This window comes from Galeopterus variegatus, unplaced genomic scaffold (genome assembly GCF_000696425.1).
Source record: "Galeopterus variegatus unplaced genomic scaffold, G_variegatus-3.0.2 Scaffold135, whole genome shotgun sequence".
Taxonomy (NCBI): domain Eukaryota; kingdom Metazoa; phylum Chordata; class Mammalia; order Dermoptera; family Cynocephalidae; genus Galeopterus; species Galeopterus variegatus.
Window position 1 is genome coordinate 877430 of NW_007726246.1, and position 14830 is coordinate 892259.

Sequence of the window (14830 nt, forward strand, 5' to 3'; positions counted from 1 at the left end):
ATCCGTGCCTTCGCTGCCCTCAGCCGCCGCAGGAGCAGCAGCAGCTCAACGGATTGATCAGTCCCGAACTGCGGCACCTCCGGGCGGCCGCCTCCCTCAAGAGCAAGGTCCTGAGTGCAGTCGATGCGGCCGCAACCACGGCCACCTCCGACGGGGACCCCAGAGTGACTGCAACAAAAGGAGCTGGGGTACGCTCGGGCGAGAGACCCCCTCATTCCCTCCCAAATAATGCAAGAACTGCGCTCCCCAGCCCGGCAGAGGCAGCGAGCAATCCCGCGGCGGCCCGCAATGGACTGGCCGAGGGCACCGAGCAGGAGGAGGAGGAAGACAAGCAGGTGCGGTTGCTGTCTTCGTCCCTGACCGCCGGCTGCAGTTTAAGAAGCCCCTCGGGCAGGGAGGTTGAGCCTGGGGAGGATCGGACTATACGATATGTCCGATATGAATCCGAGCTACAAATGCCCGATATCATGAGACTGATCACCAAAGATCTGTCTGAACCCTACTCCATATATACCTATAGATATTTTATCCACAACTGGCCACAGCTGTGCTTCTTGGTAAGTGGAATGAAAAGAGGGTAAGCCCAGCAGAGATCCAGGCCGTGCTGGGCAGGGAGTGTGAGGGCCAAGAGTGTGGAAGTGGATGTATCCTGCATTTCATAGTACTTACATGATGTAAAGTGCATGTATACATTCTTAGTTATTTAATGAAACTCTTCTGAAGGTAAGACTTCATGATCCGGGTTAAGTTGATACTGATGTAAATGCAGCAAGCTGTATGATGCATGTTTCACTGGGGGTGGCGGGTGGGGGCCGCGGCCGGGGGGGTCCTGAGTCCTGTTTACATTAGGTTATAATCATGTTTAACCGTCTTTAATTAACCTCCCTCATCCACAAAGCACTTTGCAGTCATTTAATTTGAACATGGTTCTGTTCGGATGCAGGCCTTATTAATCTGTCAATTATAGCCATAATCAGGGAAGAGCGTATGCATAAACATGTTTTGGTGAACATGATTGTCAGCAAACTTGCTGTGGCCACATTGGAGAATTAAATCTTATAAGCATGTTCAGTAATTATGGAGATTGTTTCCTTTTACTTCAACAGGACAATTAACAGTTGTAGTCAGCCTGCTTTCTGGTGCTCCATTGCAGAAGGTGCTACTAACACTTCTGGTGGCTGAAAGACTCCTGAAACATGAACAAAATACCCTTTTATGGAATGTAGGATACTTAAGTGTGAAATTGTTACTAATCTGATTTTTTTTAAGAAGCTGGTCATAGATATGCCTAATCACTAGTAACACTGGCTTGCATGGAGTATAATTGAAAAAGACTTGACTATCAGTCAAGCTGAATACTTTTTTTTTAATTTACGTATTATTTCTTCACGATAATATTGACCAATTTCAGTCTGTATGAAACCTTTAGGGCCAGCCTGTTAGCTCAGTTGGTTAGAGTATGGTTCTGATAACAACAGCGTCCAGGGTTCAATCCCTGTACCAGCCAGCCGCCAAAAAAAAAAGAAACCTTTAACTTAAATATCGACTGCAGGTGTATGCTTTGTATCATGGTACTCACCAGTATATGGTTTCCATTGAATTTTACTAAAGAAAGGTGACGTGCTTTTAAGGAGTATTTTATATGTGAAGGGAAAAGCCACAGCCATTATTTATTGTTTTAGCATTGACTTAGTTGCACTTAGTAATTCCCTGCAAGACGTTTTGACAATACTTTTAAAATTTGTGTTTTTGATTCCATCTATAACTTGGTGGTAATCTGAAAATATAACCCGAATATTGTAGATAATGGCAATTCTGCTATTTTCTGTGTTAACTTTGCTTAAACTTCATTGTAGTATGTTTTTTTAAACTGTGGATGCTATTCTGTATTCTAGAAAACTGCTGTTTTAGGATTCTGAGCATTGTATATATAAAAATAGTAGTTCTAAGACATGTCTATGTCAATGAATGTGGGAAAATGATTTATAGCACCATTATAAATGTCATATCAAATGCCACTGTAATTGCTAAAAATTATAGCTTGATTTAATTATAAGTTAACCCACAAAAGTATATATTTGAGTCACATTTTGAATTGAAATAGATGTTATTCTGTCAATTCCAGAAAATAATTGTGTATATATGATATTCAGTCAGCTTTTGAGTCTGATATTACTTAGGTCTCTCTCAGCTTGTCTGCCATCTTAGACTCTGATAAACTTAATATTAGTAAACTTTAGTCTTGATTTTATGTAGACGGTTCACAATTCACTAGCTAATTTGTACTTTAGCGTTTAATAATCAGTTTGATTAACATTAAATTTTGAATATCTACAAATTGAGATGTTCACAGGTGGTTGACCTATAAGATTTATTGTTGCAAGTATCAGTCTGGAGGTATTGAACAATAAAACAGTAGTTAAAAAACAATCAGAGGCCATTTAGAACAGGGGCCTTTATGTTGTCATACTTTTGAATTTCTCATAAGAACTTTTAAAAAATACGTGTGTATGTTTATTTTAAATCCTATCATTTTAGAAATAAAAGGGATCTTAGAGATTTTTCTAGCCTAACTTCTTCTTTATCCCTTATTTTTTTTGATGAAAAATAAAGGGTCAGAGTGACTTAAAATGTTATTTAGTGCAGAAAGGTAAAGCTAGAACCCAGATCTCCTGGTCTCTCATTGTGGTAACAAGTAAGAACCTGAAAAATGACACACCCTTGACCCAGTCAGTGAAGATCATTGTGTTACCAAGTTATCTTCACCAAAAGGCAGTTGTCCTTACAAGTGTCAATCTCAAGAGATTATAAACCTCCAAAATGTTCCTGGTTTCTATAGATAACCATGGGTTAACCATGGGTCAAATGGAATATGTGGGCTTCAACCTTATTAAATTACAATACTTGATTAACAAAAACAACAGTTTCTTATGATTCTTCCTAATAATTATAACATGTAAAAATAGAGTATGATACAAATGTGAGGCACTGTCAATTACTCTCTACTTAGCTGTTTCATCTTTATCTGAGAGTTCATAGTATTTTCAGTTGTTGGTGCCTTTTTAAAGTTCTTCAAGTTAATACCAGTAATGTAATATAATATAGGATTTCCATTTATTAGTTCTAAGTTTAACTTTCAGGCTTCCTCCAGTTTTCTACATTTAGTGTTCTGGAATTTGGGTATCTCTCACACAATTTGTATTTTTCCAGTTTTATAGGTTGATAAGCCTTTGGCCTTGTAAAGTCTTAATCTTGCCAGGGATTTTTCAGTTTTCATATCTGAAAAAACAAATAGCATGAGTTCAAATGTATGTGCAGAAGCTTTTATTTGGAAGATGTGACAAGCAATTTAGTGATTCTTGTTAAGCGTATATTATCAATTTATCAGGGAAAAAAATGCAACATTGGTCTTCTTACCAACATCTTATAAGTAACAGTGTATCATATATTGGGCTTTTATTTTAGGTGATGTGTACAACTTGATTTTTGCTCCTACAGATTCTTAATTAGGAAGAAATCAACGTAGTCTAAGAATGAACTAATAACAGTATTTTGTTCTCTTATTACTTCCGTGGTCAAAGGAAAAAGATTTGTTTGAAATTACTATTCAATTTGAAAGTACTATCCAGTTGTATTTTGTTTAGTGGTTTTAATTTTTTCCTCTGTTTTGGATAGCCTTATTAACTGTAAAGTGTAGCTGTCCTATCATTTTGTATCATGGTTTATATAGATTTCCATTTCACATAAGCCTAGCTTATGAGGTCAAGTCAAAATTTTATCTGCTTTTTTTTTTTGGTCATCTGGCTGGTGTAGGGATTGAACCCTGGACCTTGGTGTTTTCTGGCTCTTTTAAATGTACCATTTGGCCTGTGATAATTTTATACATATGTGTGTGTACATATGTATGTATGTGTATACGCACATAGATGTATTTGAAGTTAATTATTTTCAAATCAGAAAATGTCAGAGTTGTTCAGTCAGGAGGCAACTTTTTTGTATATTTCAGGTCTTAATACAGAAAGAAATTTCAATTTTCAAAAGAATTTTTTAAAAAAGATTGATTTATTGTGAATGACAAAAAATGGAAATAATTTCAGAGATTTATTGACCCAAAATATTTTTGTAATGCATGATAAAACAGAAAATGAATTAGTGTGGGTTGTTGAATTTAATATCCCTTCAAAAGGATTTTTCTGACCTAGTTTAGGTTTGTGTGAAATGGATTAGAATTATCTTGCTTAAAAGATTTCTCCACAGTTTTAAAAAAAACAAAACTTCCAAGTCTCCTGACAGAGTGACAGACTAAAGTCGTAATGAATTCAAGTTAAAATATATATTACATATAAATTCAACTTTGCTTATTAATTTTTTAACCCATACCTGGTTTTTGTTGTTGAAATAGTTTCTTCCAGAAAGTCATTTTACGGAAAACAAGTATTTTGCTGACACATTATTAAATAGTTGTAGATATTTCTATTTACCCCAGTGTAGTATTAGTAGAACTTTTTATCAGTGATGGAATTTTTGAAAAAATTTTCAATGGTGGCACTAGAAATTTTAATGAAAATGGAGGATAATTAGCATTTATTTAACATATAACCTTTAACATTGGAAAGCTGTACATTTTTAAAATAGAAAGCTCTATAAAATTATATTAAAGCTTCTGTTTTAATATAAAACTCTGATTTTGAATTATAGATATTCTAAGAGCTTTATGACAATGACACACTATCAGGAGTATCTTAAAAAGAGACCGTCATATATTTATGTATATTAACCAAAACCTCTTTGGCATGATTTAAGCAATACTTTATAAACATTTCTTTCTCTGAAAATTTTTTATATATTTTTTTTCCTGATCAAGTCTAACTGCCATTCAGGTGTTAAATATCATATATTATATATCTTTCATTAAAGCTTTATTATAATTACATTTAAATTTATACATTTAAATTTATATTCTGCTGATGTTCGAGTTTTACAATATTTTATCATATCCTAATGAATAGGCTTTTTCTTTAAAATAATTTTGTTCACATATTCTCCCTTACGAAAACTTTTGTTAAGTCTTTATTGCAAATAATTGTGATTATAAGCACCTCATGTATAATCCTATGAAGGTTTTAAATGTTTACCTTCTGGAAATCTTGTCTTTTTTCCCCAGGCTTTAATGATAAGATTAAGAAATTCATTTTCTAAAGAATATTGAGAGATTTTATAACTAGAACATTTGAAGGAATTCTGGGATTTAGATTCCTGAAGCTTCTGTGATTCCTCTCTTGTTAGAGTTCTCATTATCTTTTCCCCTCTCAAAAATGCTGACGAATGGTTGGTTGCTTATTCTTCATAACTGTTTGTTTATTTTTAAGGCCATGGTAGGGGAGGAGTGTGTAGGTGCCATCGTTTGCAAGCTGGATATGCACAAAAAGATGTTCCGCAGAGGTTATATAGCCATGTTAGCCGTGGATTCCAAATACAGGAGAAATGGCATTGGTAAGAAAAATTTATTTCACTGAAAGAATGCATAAGTTATTTTCATTTTTGTGTTTTGAAACAAAAGACTTAAATATGAATATGTAGAAATGAACATAAAGCTAAGAGGAGAAAATTAAGGCAGTTTTTTATTTCAGAATAATGTTTTCAAAAGTTCTTAAAATAGTTTTCTTTATGTTTTGTTTGAGAGATTATTTTTTTCATAAGTAGCAAGTGATCAGTTTTCACCTTTTTTTTATCACATTCAAAATGATTTTCGTTATACTAAGTATTATAAGAAGTACTGCAGTTTTTAATAGGTTTATGAGGGCACTTGATCCCAGCCCTCAAGGAGCTGCCTATACTTGGGTAAGTGGACCTCAGTCAAGCCATAATTATGTTATCATTACTTAGTACTAATTAATTGCAAACATTATATTGCAATTCAGGAGGACAGAGAGAATTGTTTCTTACTCTTCCCAAATTCATCTCTCTCGGGTCTACCTTTCCTGCCATGTTCAGTGAATCTTATGCTCCTGGTTTTATAATAGTCATTAGAATCATCTAGGTGGTTTAAAAACAAATGTTGGGCCCCTCCCTCTGAGAATCTTGTTTGTCCTGTCAGAGGTAGGACTGAAGCTTCCCCAGGTGACTGTGATGTAAATAAGCCTGGTTAAGAACCACTTTTAGTGTCTAGGACCTACTGGCTCTTTGTTCACAATGATCAGGAAGACAAGCATTTGTGTGAGAATGTCAAATTCTGGGATGTATTTAAGCTAAGTAAGTAGTCATGAAAGACTATTTGATGCTTGTACCTGTATTTAATTATTAGCAGTTTTGTCACTCGTAGCTTTTTTTTAAAAAAAGTGTGTGTTATTGTCCAACTTGAGAATTTCACAGTCTTAGTTGTTGTGAGAAATCATAGGTTTACATAATACATTAGGTTTTCCTTGTAGTGTTAGATTTCCAGTAATATTTTTAGTGAATTGGGCTTGCTTTACAGACTGAGTTTGAGTCTTTGATATATTAAAAAGAGCTGATAAGGACTCATGATAAATGATAAGCAATTGTTTGGCTAGTTTGGAGGGCAGAAACCAATGGCTTTAGGGTTGTGTCTTGGTCATCACACATATTTTGCTTGGCCCATGAAATACATGCACACTGGAGTGCATGACTTGAAAATTAAGAGATTTTTAAATAAAATTTGTCTTTCTCTCCTCTTAAAATCAGACTTGGCAATTTTTTTTTTCCCTTTTTTTTTTTTTTTTTTTCCTTTTTGTCTTTTTTCGTGTCCGGCAACGGACCGCAACCCTCAGTGTCACGCCCGTACCGGACCGGCAACGGGATCGCAACCCTCGGTGCTGCGCCCGCCCCTCGCTCAGCCAGTGAGCGGGAACCGGTCTGTATGTGGGATCCGAACCCTTGGCGGGAGCGCCTCCACGCTCCCAAGCGGCGCACTGTAGCAGTGCGCCACCGGGCCGGCCCTTTTTTTTCCCTTTAATGTAGTGGGCTCACTGTATGGTTTGTAGGAACTGACCTAGTGTCTTGGGCCCACTGTGGGGCATAACAGTTCTGGTAAGACTGTTTTGTGCCCTCTGTCCAGGAGTTTAGAAGATCTTTGTCAGGATCAGCTCAGGTCATACAGTAAGTTCTAGCCAGCTCAAGGAGTTCTGGGGTTGCTGTGGTCATGTCATATCTTGCCTTTCTCTTTTTCCCTTTCCTCCTACCTTCAAAGAGAATAGAACAAACTCCTGCTTGAGGCAAATAATTACGTCTGAGAAAAAAGGACTATATCAGGAGATAGGTCTTTCAAGAGGAAATGTATTTGCTATGTGTAGGTTCTAATGGCCTCTCCCAGCTTGTTTGCAAATTTTTTCCCCTATATAATTTAAAGTAATCTGTGTATCTGCATTCAAGATAGAACATAGGACTTGACATTTCTATGCTTATTATGAATACCATAATTTAGGTATCTTTAAGAAACTAATTATATTTTTCCCTCATTAATACTCAGATCTATTTTCTAGGTACTAACTTGGTTAAGAAAGCTATATATGCCATGGTTGAAGGAGACTGTGATGAGGTAAGTCTTTCTAAATGTTTAATTCCTTTTATCCTGGGCCATATTGTACTGAATATTTTTATAAATATTCTATAGTAATTGCATTGCATTTCATTGCAAACTATTACAAAAATGCACCTTATGGGGAAAATTATATTCATTTAAAAGCACATAAATTTTGACTTAGATTGTAAGATAATGAAGTTAAAATTTCTTCAAATTGTGTCAAAATGTGAAGGTAAAATCTTAGGCGTTTTCAGTAAATAATTGGTATTCAGAGACTTTTTTATCAGGTCATTTAAGTAAGGTAGCTCTTATTATAAACCCTATTGTAATTTGCTTACATGTTGGCCTTAGTTTCTCTTTAACATCTTTTTTTTTTTAAACCATAGGAAAACTATCAGCCCATGTGGAGGACATTTCATATTTCACACTTGGAAAAATCTCTCAGCATTAAATAATGATAAGGCTCGGGGGTGGGGGAAAACAACCACTTTTTAAATGTAGAGCTATCTATATACTAACGTAGAGTATCTTCTCTATTCAGCTTGTTTGTAAGACCTGATGGCAGGTATAATGCCTTTGTATCCTACAGCACTGTGTTTTACGTATGGTAGGTGCTCAATAAATTTTGGTGATGGTTGGGAATGTTAATACTTACTATTGGAAGGGAACAAATATAAACTAGAGAAGTACAGATGTCTTTAACATAGCAATGGTGACTAAGGAGGAACAAAGTTGTAGTGAACTAGTAATTTTATGAGCAATACAAATGACAATTGTCTTTATCATTGGAGGGCAAATGTGCCTTAGAGAGTTCTCAAAATACATGAAATTAGGTAATTATTTTTCGACAGATCAACCTTAATAGTTAATTTGTTTTAGTGATTTTTTAATAAGTAGGGGGTTTTTTGGGTACAAAATTTATACATAGTCTTTAAACGTGTATGTTTGTGTGTATTTGTTTACGAAGTCCCTTCTTTCACCATCTTCATGCTCTTTAACTCTTTATCCTTCTTTCCATCTATAGCTACTGTTAACTGTTTAATATACATTCTCCTGTTTTCTAAGCACACCTATGTGCAAATGTGTAATTTTTTATACAAATGAAATCATAAATATTTTGCTATAATAATTGCTTTTTTTATTTAACAATATCTCATCGACGTGTTTCCATGTTAGAATACACCGATTTACTGCTGCAGAGTATTCTCATGTTCCTTGTTCACATTAGTCTATATTCTGACAGATCACACTAAATGGTGGTTTTATGAGAAGGTCTGCAGACATATTGGGTTGCACAGTGAAGTCATCCTGGGGTTTAAAGATACTTAATTTTACTCGAGATAGATGATTCACAGGTGGCAAAAGATCTCACATTTTTCACAGCTTTTAATATCAAATAGTAAAAGGTGCAATAAGCAAAGTCATTTACATGACTGGTAACTAAAATTATCAGTAAAGAATTGGACCTGATATGTTCATGAGTACAAGTCTGTTGGACCATGGTAACACTGGCTCAGTCAGCTCAACAAGAAAAGTCAGGCTTCACAAACATTATGTTTAATAGGAGAACTCTTTGGGATGATAGATCATGTTTTTATCTTCAACTGAGCAGAGAGTGATTTTCAGTGATCAGGGATGTTATACTCAGGGAGTGTTATGTTTTTCTATGGTTAAGATTTTTCTGAGTTACCCATTCACTATTATAGTCAATACCTGTGAGGCAAGCTGTGTGCTTTACCTTAACTGATCAAATGTTTCAGTAGTATTGGCTTTAAAAGTTCTAAAGTGTGATATGGAGATTTCGATTATTTTAGTTCCAAGGTTAAATCCTAAATTAGTGATATGATTTATGGTAGAAATATTCTTTTCATTACGGGCCTAAGAATCTAATGCTGATTCATTTTTCTTTCTTTTGAAACAGTGAATATTACTTAATCTTAGGCTGAGGTGGGGATAGCTCTGTGAACTTTTTCCTGTAGTATGATTTTAAATGGATAGTTCTTGCAGTTTGAATACCTCTGCCTCTGGATTAGTGAACTTTCACTTGGTTTAAAAAAAATTGCTTATCTGTGTCCCACATTCTTTAGATAAAGAATTTGCTGCATGAAGGGATGGAGCTCTTGTTTACTCTTTATAAGGCTTTCACTCCCCCTTTCAGTTTTAACCATACAAGCAACAAACTGTTCTGTCCCGTTTTCCCTTTTAATTTTTGATAGTAGTGTGTTTGTTGCTTCCACTTCCTTATATTACCATTTCATCCCATTTGGTTTAGTTTCTGCCCCCTCCACTTCAGTGACATTACTTTCTCAATGGTTTATTTGCTAGATCCAGTAGCTTCTTGATCGTCCTCTGCTTACTAAAATACTTCTCAGTCTTTAAGACCCAATTCAAATACCAACAACTCCTTTAAAAGCTTTCCTTGATCCTTCTGGACAGAAACAATTGCACCTTCTTCTGTGTTTTTGACTTCACTTTTTGTAACACTTACTGTACTTAAATTTACTTGTTCAGTGTCTGTGGTAATTAGTTAACTCGTCTTTCTCTTCGAATTTTCTGTAAGCTTTCTGAGAACAGCCATTGTCTTATTTTTGTTCACAGTAAGATTTTTTTAAAAAGGCATCTGCAGGGTTAACCAAGTTGTCAAAATACCTTTTGGTAAAAAAAAATTATGTGAAAATGTCTTTGTATGTAATTTATTGTTCTGAGGTAAACTTTGAAATTATTATTATTTTTTTGAAAACTTTGAGATTATAATTCTCCAAGAACACAATAACCAATTATAAAGCAATAAACATGTGATTTTTTTCTTTCATTAAGTTAGGCTAACTTTTCTTTCTTTTAAAGGGTCGAAATTTTGACTAATCAGAAAATCTATTGGAAAGACATTTGAGAAGGGTTTTAAATTACATTTTCTACTATTTAGGTTATTTGTGTTGCTATTTTTAAATTCTTACAAGGGGAGATTTTAAAATCTGTGGACCTATTTCAGAGCTAGATTTAGAAATCTCTATGAAGCCTTACTGTGCATATCCAAGCAATTTTTTACTTTCTGTTTGCAAAATGTATTTGTGACCTTGAGTCAAGTTTATATTGTTCTTGGTTGCCACTTGTCATTTTAAGTTCTGAGCAAATTAAGCCAAAACTGGTAGTCACAGAATTGAAATGTAGATCATGTTTTTGGCCAAATGATGCTGTGCCGTCCTAGTATAACTATTTTCATTTTGCCTTACTGTGGTTTTTCTCAACTTTTTATATCAGAATTAGACATAGCTAAAGATCTTTTTCTTTTTCTATACAATTGGAGCCGACTAAAAAATTCTAGCCTCAAAAAAAGAAACAAGTGGATTCCTTGCTTCGTGAATAAGAAATGCATTACCCATGTGCTGATCTGGCTTGAATTTGGTTACATCCCTTATGTGCTCTGGCTGCCAAATGTATAGTGGGTAGGACAAGTATCTTGGGTTTGTGGTTTATGTTTCACATTAGGAGAAAGAATAAGTTAAATACAAATAGCATGAATGAGTTTTCTAAAATGTAATTTTTTTTTTTTTCTTTTTGGTGGCTGGCTATTATGGGGATCCAAACCCTTGACCTTGGTTTTATAACACTATGTTCTAACTGAGGTAACCGCTGGCCCATAAAATGTAATTTTTAGAGTAAGAGCCATGTACCTAAAATAATGAACCTTTATTGTGGCTATGAACTTTTATCTACATTTTTTCTAAAATAGATTAGAATATGGGCAGGTGATTGATCAGTATGATGAGTAGTGCTTTACTTTTTAAGCTATAGATGTCCTTGAAATCTTCATCTTTGAAAATTTCAAGGTTGCTTTTTTGTTTTAAAGATTTACGGTATGATTACTGAAAACGTTGATCAGAATACAATGGAATTGGAATTTCTTTTTTTTTTTTTGTCCTTTTTGAGACCGGCCACACCATGCTCAGCCAGTGAGCACACGTGCCATGCCTATATAGGATCCGAACCCGCAGCGGGAGCGCTGCTGCGCTCCCAGCGCCGCACTCTCCCAAGTGCGCCACGGGCTCGGCCCGGAATTGGAATTTCTTTTTTTTTTTTGTCCTTTTTGAGACCGGCCACACCATGCTCAGCCAGTGAGCACACGTGCCATGCCTATATAGGATCCGAACCCGCAGCGGGAGCGCTGCTGCGCTCCCAGCGCCGCACTCTCCCAAGTGCGCCACGGGCTCGGCCCAGAATTGGAATTTCTTAATGGAATTTAAGTGTGTAGCATGTGACCTTTTTAGTTGAAAATTATGTTATCTAATTTTTGACTATTTACATTAAAAACATTTTTCCCGTTGGAAAACCACAATAATCATTACAGACAATCTATAAGTAGAAAAAGTCCACTACTTACCTTTCTGGCACATCCATTTTGGTGTTTGCTTACCATTCTTTTGTTCATGCATGTTTTGTTTATTTGTTTATTTATTTGGTGGTTGGCTGGTATGGGGATCTGAACCTTTGACCTTGGTATTTATATGTTTATTTCCAATAGGCAGTTTCTCTCTTCTATAAATGATATACTGTATGACCTGTTGCAAACTGTTTACAGTTTGCTATTCAAACCTGGATTTTCCCCACATCTAATTTGTTTAACCTAATGCTACTTATTTCTAGCAATATAAGGGTAATGCAAAAGATACTTGGTAATAGCTTAGTGTATTTTGTATGATTAAAAGAGTAAAATAGGTCATATTAGCAATAGTGACTAACCTAGACCATTAGGAAGCAAGGAGATCTAAGTCATTTTTTGGTTAAAATATATATACATATAAGGACAGAAAGGTCCAATCACTTTTTTTCCCCTAATAATGTAAAAGATGACTTTTTAGCTTTTCAGTTATTTGTATTTATTACTATGCTTACTATATGTGTTTCATAAATACATGTTTAACATTTTTAGTTTCAACGGAAACACATTTTGGCTATGTGATAGAGGCTGCTAGGTAAAGAACAGAATAAAATGGGTTTATTTAAGCTATAAAGTTTTGAGTTAGTAGTTTGGCTTAATAAAGAACTGGTGTGAAAAACCTGGGTTCCACATCCATCTTCTGTCACTTAGCAGTAGTGTGATTGTAGGCAGGTTATTTAACTTTTTCTAGTCTGTCTCTGTGTGACATGATGTTAATTCTGATCTTAAAGGGATGTTTTGAAGAGTAATAAAGTTGTACATTCAGCAAATAGTAGTGGAAGGCCTGCTTATTGCCAGATAGTATGCTAGAGCTTAGGTTCTAGCAGTGAACAAGCCTGCCATCCAGAAACTTCCAGCCTACAATAATAAAAATATGCTGTCTAAACTAATGGTTTGGCTTATCCCTGATAATGGTTTATAACTAAGAAAAATCAGTGGAACTTCACTGTAACTCTTTTTCTCTGTTAAGTAGAATTCAACTTTGTGAAGTTTCTTTAGGAGCATAATAACTTTCTTATCCTTTGGCTGCCTATGTAATACTCCCCTGATGGGGATTAAAAGAGTAGCTTTATGGTGAATTTCGAGTGTAAACCCAGATTTTTAAAAAATATCTTTATAAAAGTAGTGATTATTAAAAACTTCTTCTGGCATTTTCTGTTGTATCAAATAATGCATGATCTTTTTGTTTAGAAAATATGAGTGTGCCAAGAGAATATTTACATTTGACTAGGTTAACCATTTGTGTAACTTTTTTCTGTGTAATTGGGTTTTACTTCCATTAATCTGTTAGGATGCCAACAAATCTGAATTGAACTCTTAAACCACACCTCAAGTGTGTATTTGTGTAGCTGTAATTAGGCTCAGATGTGTTTTGAATATTTTAGATTTCTCTAAATATTAATGAAGGTGGACTTAGATCTTCTTCAGCTTGTCATAAATAGGTTAGCTCTCTCATTTGATGCTTTTTTTTTTTTTTTTTTTAACTCTGGGAAACAATCAGGGGTAGGTATAGAACAGTGGTTAATATTGAGCTCTAGTTCTTATTTGGACAGTTATTGCTGTACCGGAGGTCTTGAGTTTCATTTATCTGTAAAATGGAGAGATAACCATATCTATTTCATAAGGTTATTATAAAAAATGAAATAATGCATACTTTACATTGTACTTGGTACATCTTCAATAAATATTAGCTATTTTTTGAAATTGTCTCTCTCCTTATTTCTGTGAAATCAATCTCAAGTTTTGAGTTGTTGACAGCTTTAGTGTATCTTACATTAAATTGCTTTGATTTAACATTTTAGTTTTAATTAGGTACTGAACAAATAACAGAATTTCAGGACTTACCCAAGAGAATTGTTAAGAAGTGAAAATTTCTATTGACCAGATTGGAGTGTTCCAGACTGTAGGATGGCATACATTACTAAAAATTGAATTGTGCTTTTTTAAGAGCAGGGAGAAATTATTGACTTTAAATTCTTAAACCAATTTGTTGGCTATACAACTTTTATTTAAGGTCTTTTGATTCTATCTTGAACATTTTCACTTGATCCTGAATTATCAATTACTTGATTTTTAGATCTTTTAAAGGTTTGGGTTTAGCATGCGATTTGCTTTGATGAGTTAATTGCATAGGTAATTGCCTTAAGATGATGTTTTCCCTTTAAGTACGCTGGTTGTTTTAATACATGACAGTATTTTAATATTTTTGTAAAGTATGTAATATAACGAAAGGAGCTAAGGACACATTAATAAATATTTAAGAGCCTGCTGCGTGTCAGGCAGTGTGTCAGGTGCAGAGGAAACATCTGTGAAGGAGGTACGCATTGGTCCCTGCCCTCATTGGGCTCACCACCTAGGAGAGATGACATACTCATCAAGCATTGAATAAGGGTGTTTGATAGGAGCAGTGCCTAGTGCTATGGGGTTCTATAAAAGGAAAGAGTTATTATACTCAATCTAGAAGTGACAAGCCAACGCTAAAAGCAAGGATAGGAAGAGCATTCTTCCAGATAGAAAACAGTTCATGTGAATGGTCTGAGGTGGGAAAGATCAGGGAAATTGAAAGTTTAGTGTTGAGCATGGAGAACAAGAGGAGAGACACCTAAAGCAAAGTTGGAGATATAGGTACAGGTCATATCTTGATGGGCCTCTTAGGTTTCTTTAGATAATTTTTTAGATTGTGGATTTTTTTTTCTTTTTTTTTTTTCCTTTTTGTCTTTTTTCGTGTCCGGCAACGGATTGCAACCCTCAGTGTTGCGCCCGTACCGGACCGGGACCGGCAACGGGATCGCAACCCTCGGTGTTGCGCCCGCACCTCGCTCAGCCAGTGAGCGGGAACCGGTCTGTATGTGGGA

The 14830-nt window shown here is 35.1% G+C and overlaps 1 protein-coding gene across 1 annotated transcript in view; it reads left to right on the forward strand.

The window, feature by feature from the left end:
• Positions 1-6: 6 nt before the first annotated feature.
• The window catches only part of NAA30 (N(alpha)-acetyltransferase 30, NatC catalytic subunit), a 20426-nt gene continuing 5602 nt past the window's right edge, over positions 7-14830 (forward strand). Inside the window, exons 1-3 of the mRNA XM_008589252.1 lie at positions 7-557; positions 5370-5493; positions 7500-7555. Of these exons, the coding sequence (XP_008587474.1) occupies positions 456-557; positions 5370-5493; positions 7500-7555 (282 nt within the window). The 5' untranslated portion in view covers positions 7-455. The remainder of the gene's footprint in view (positions 558-5369; positions 5494-7499; positions 7556-14830) is intronic.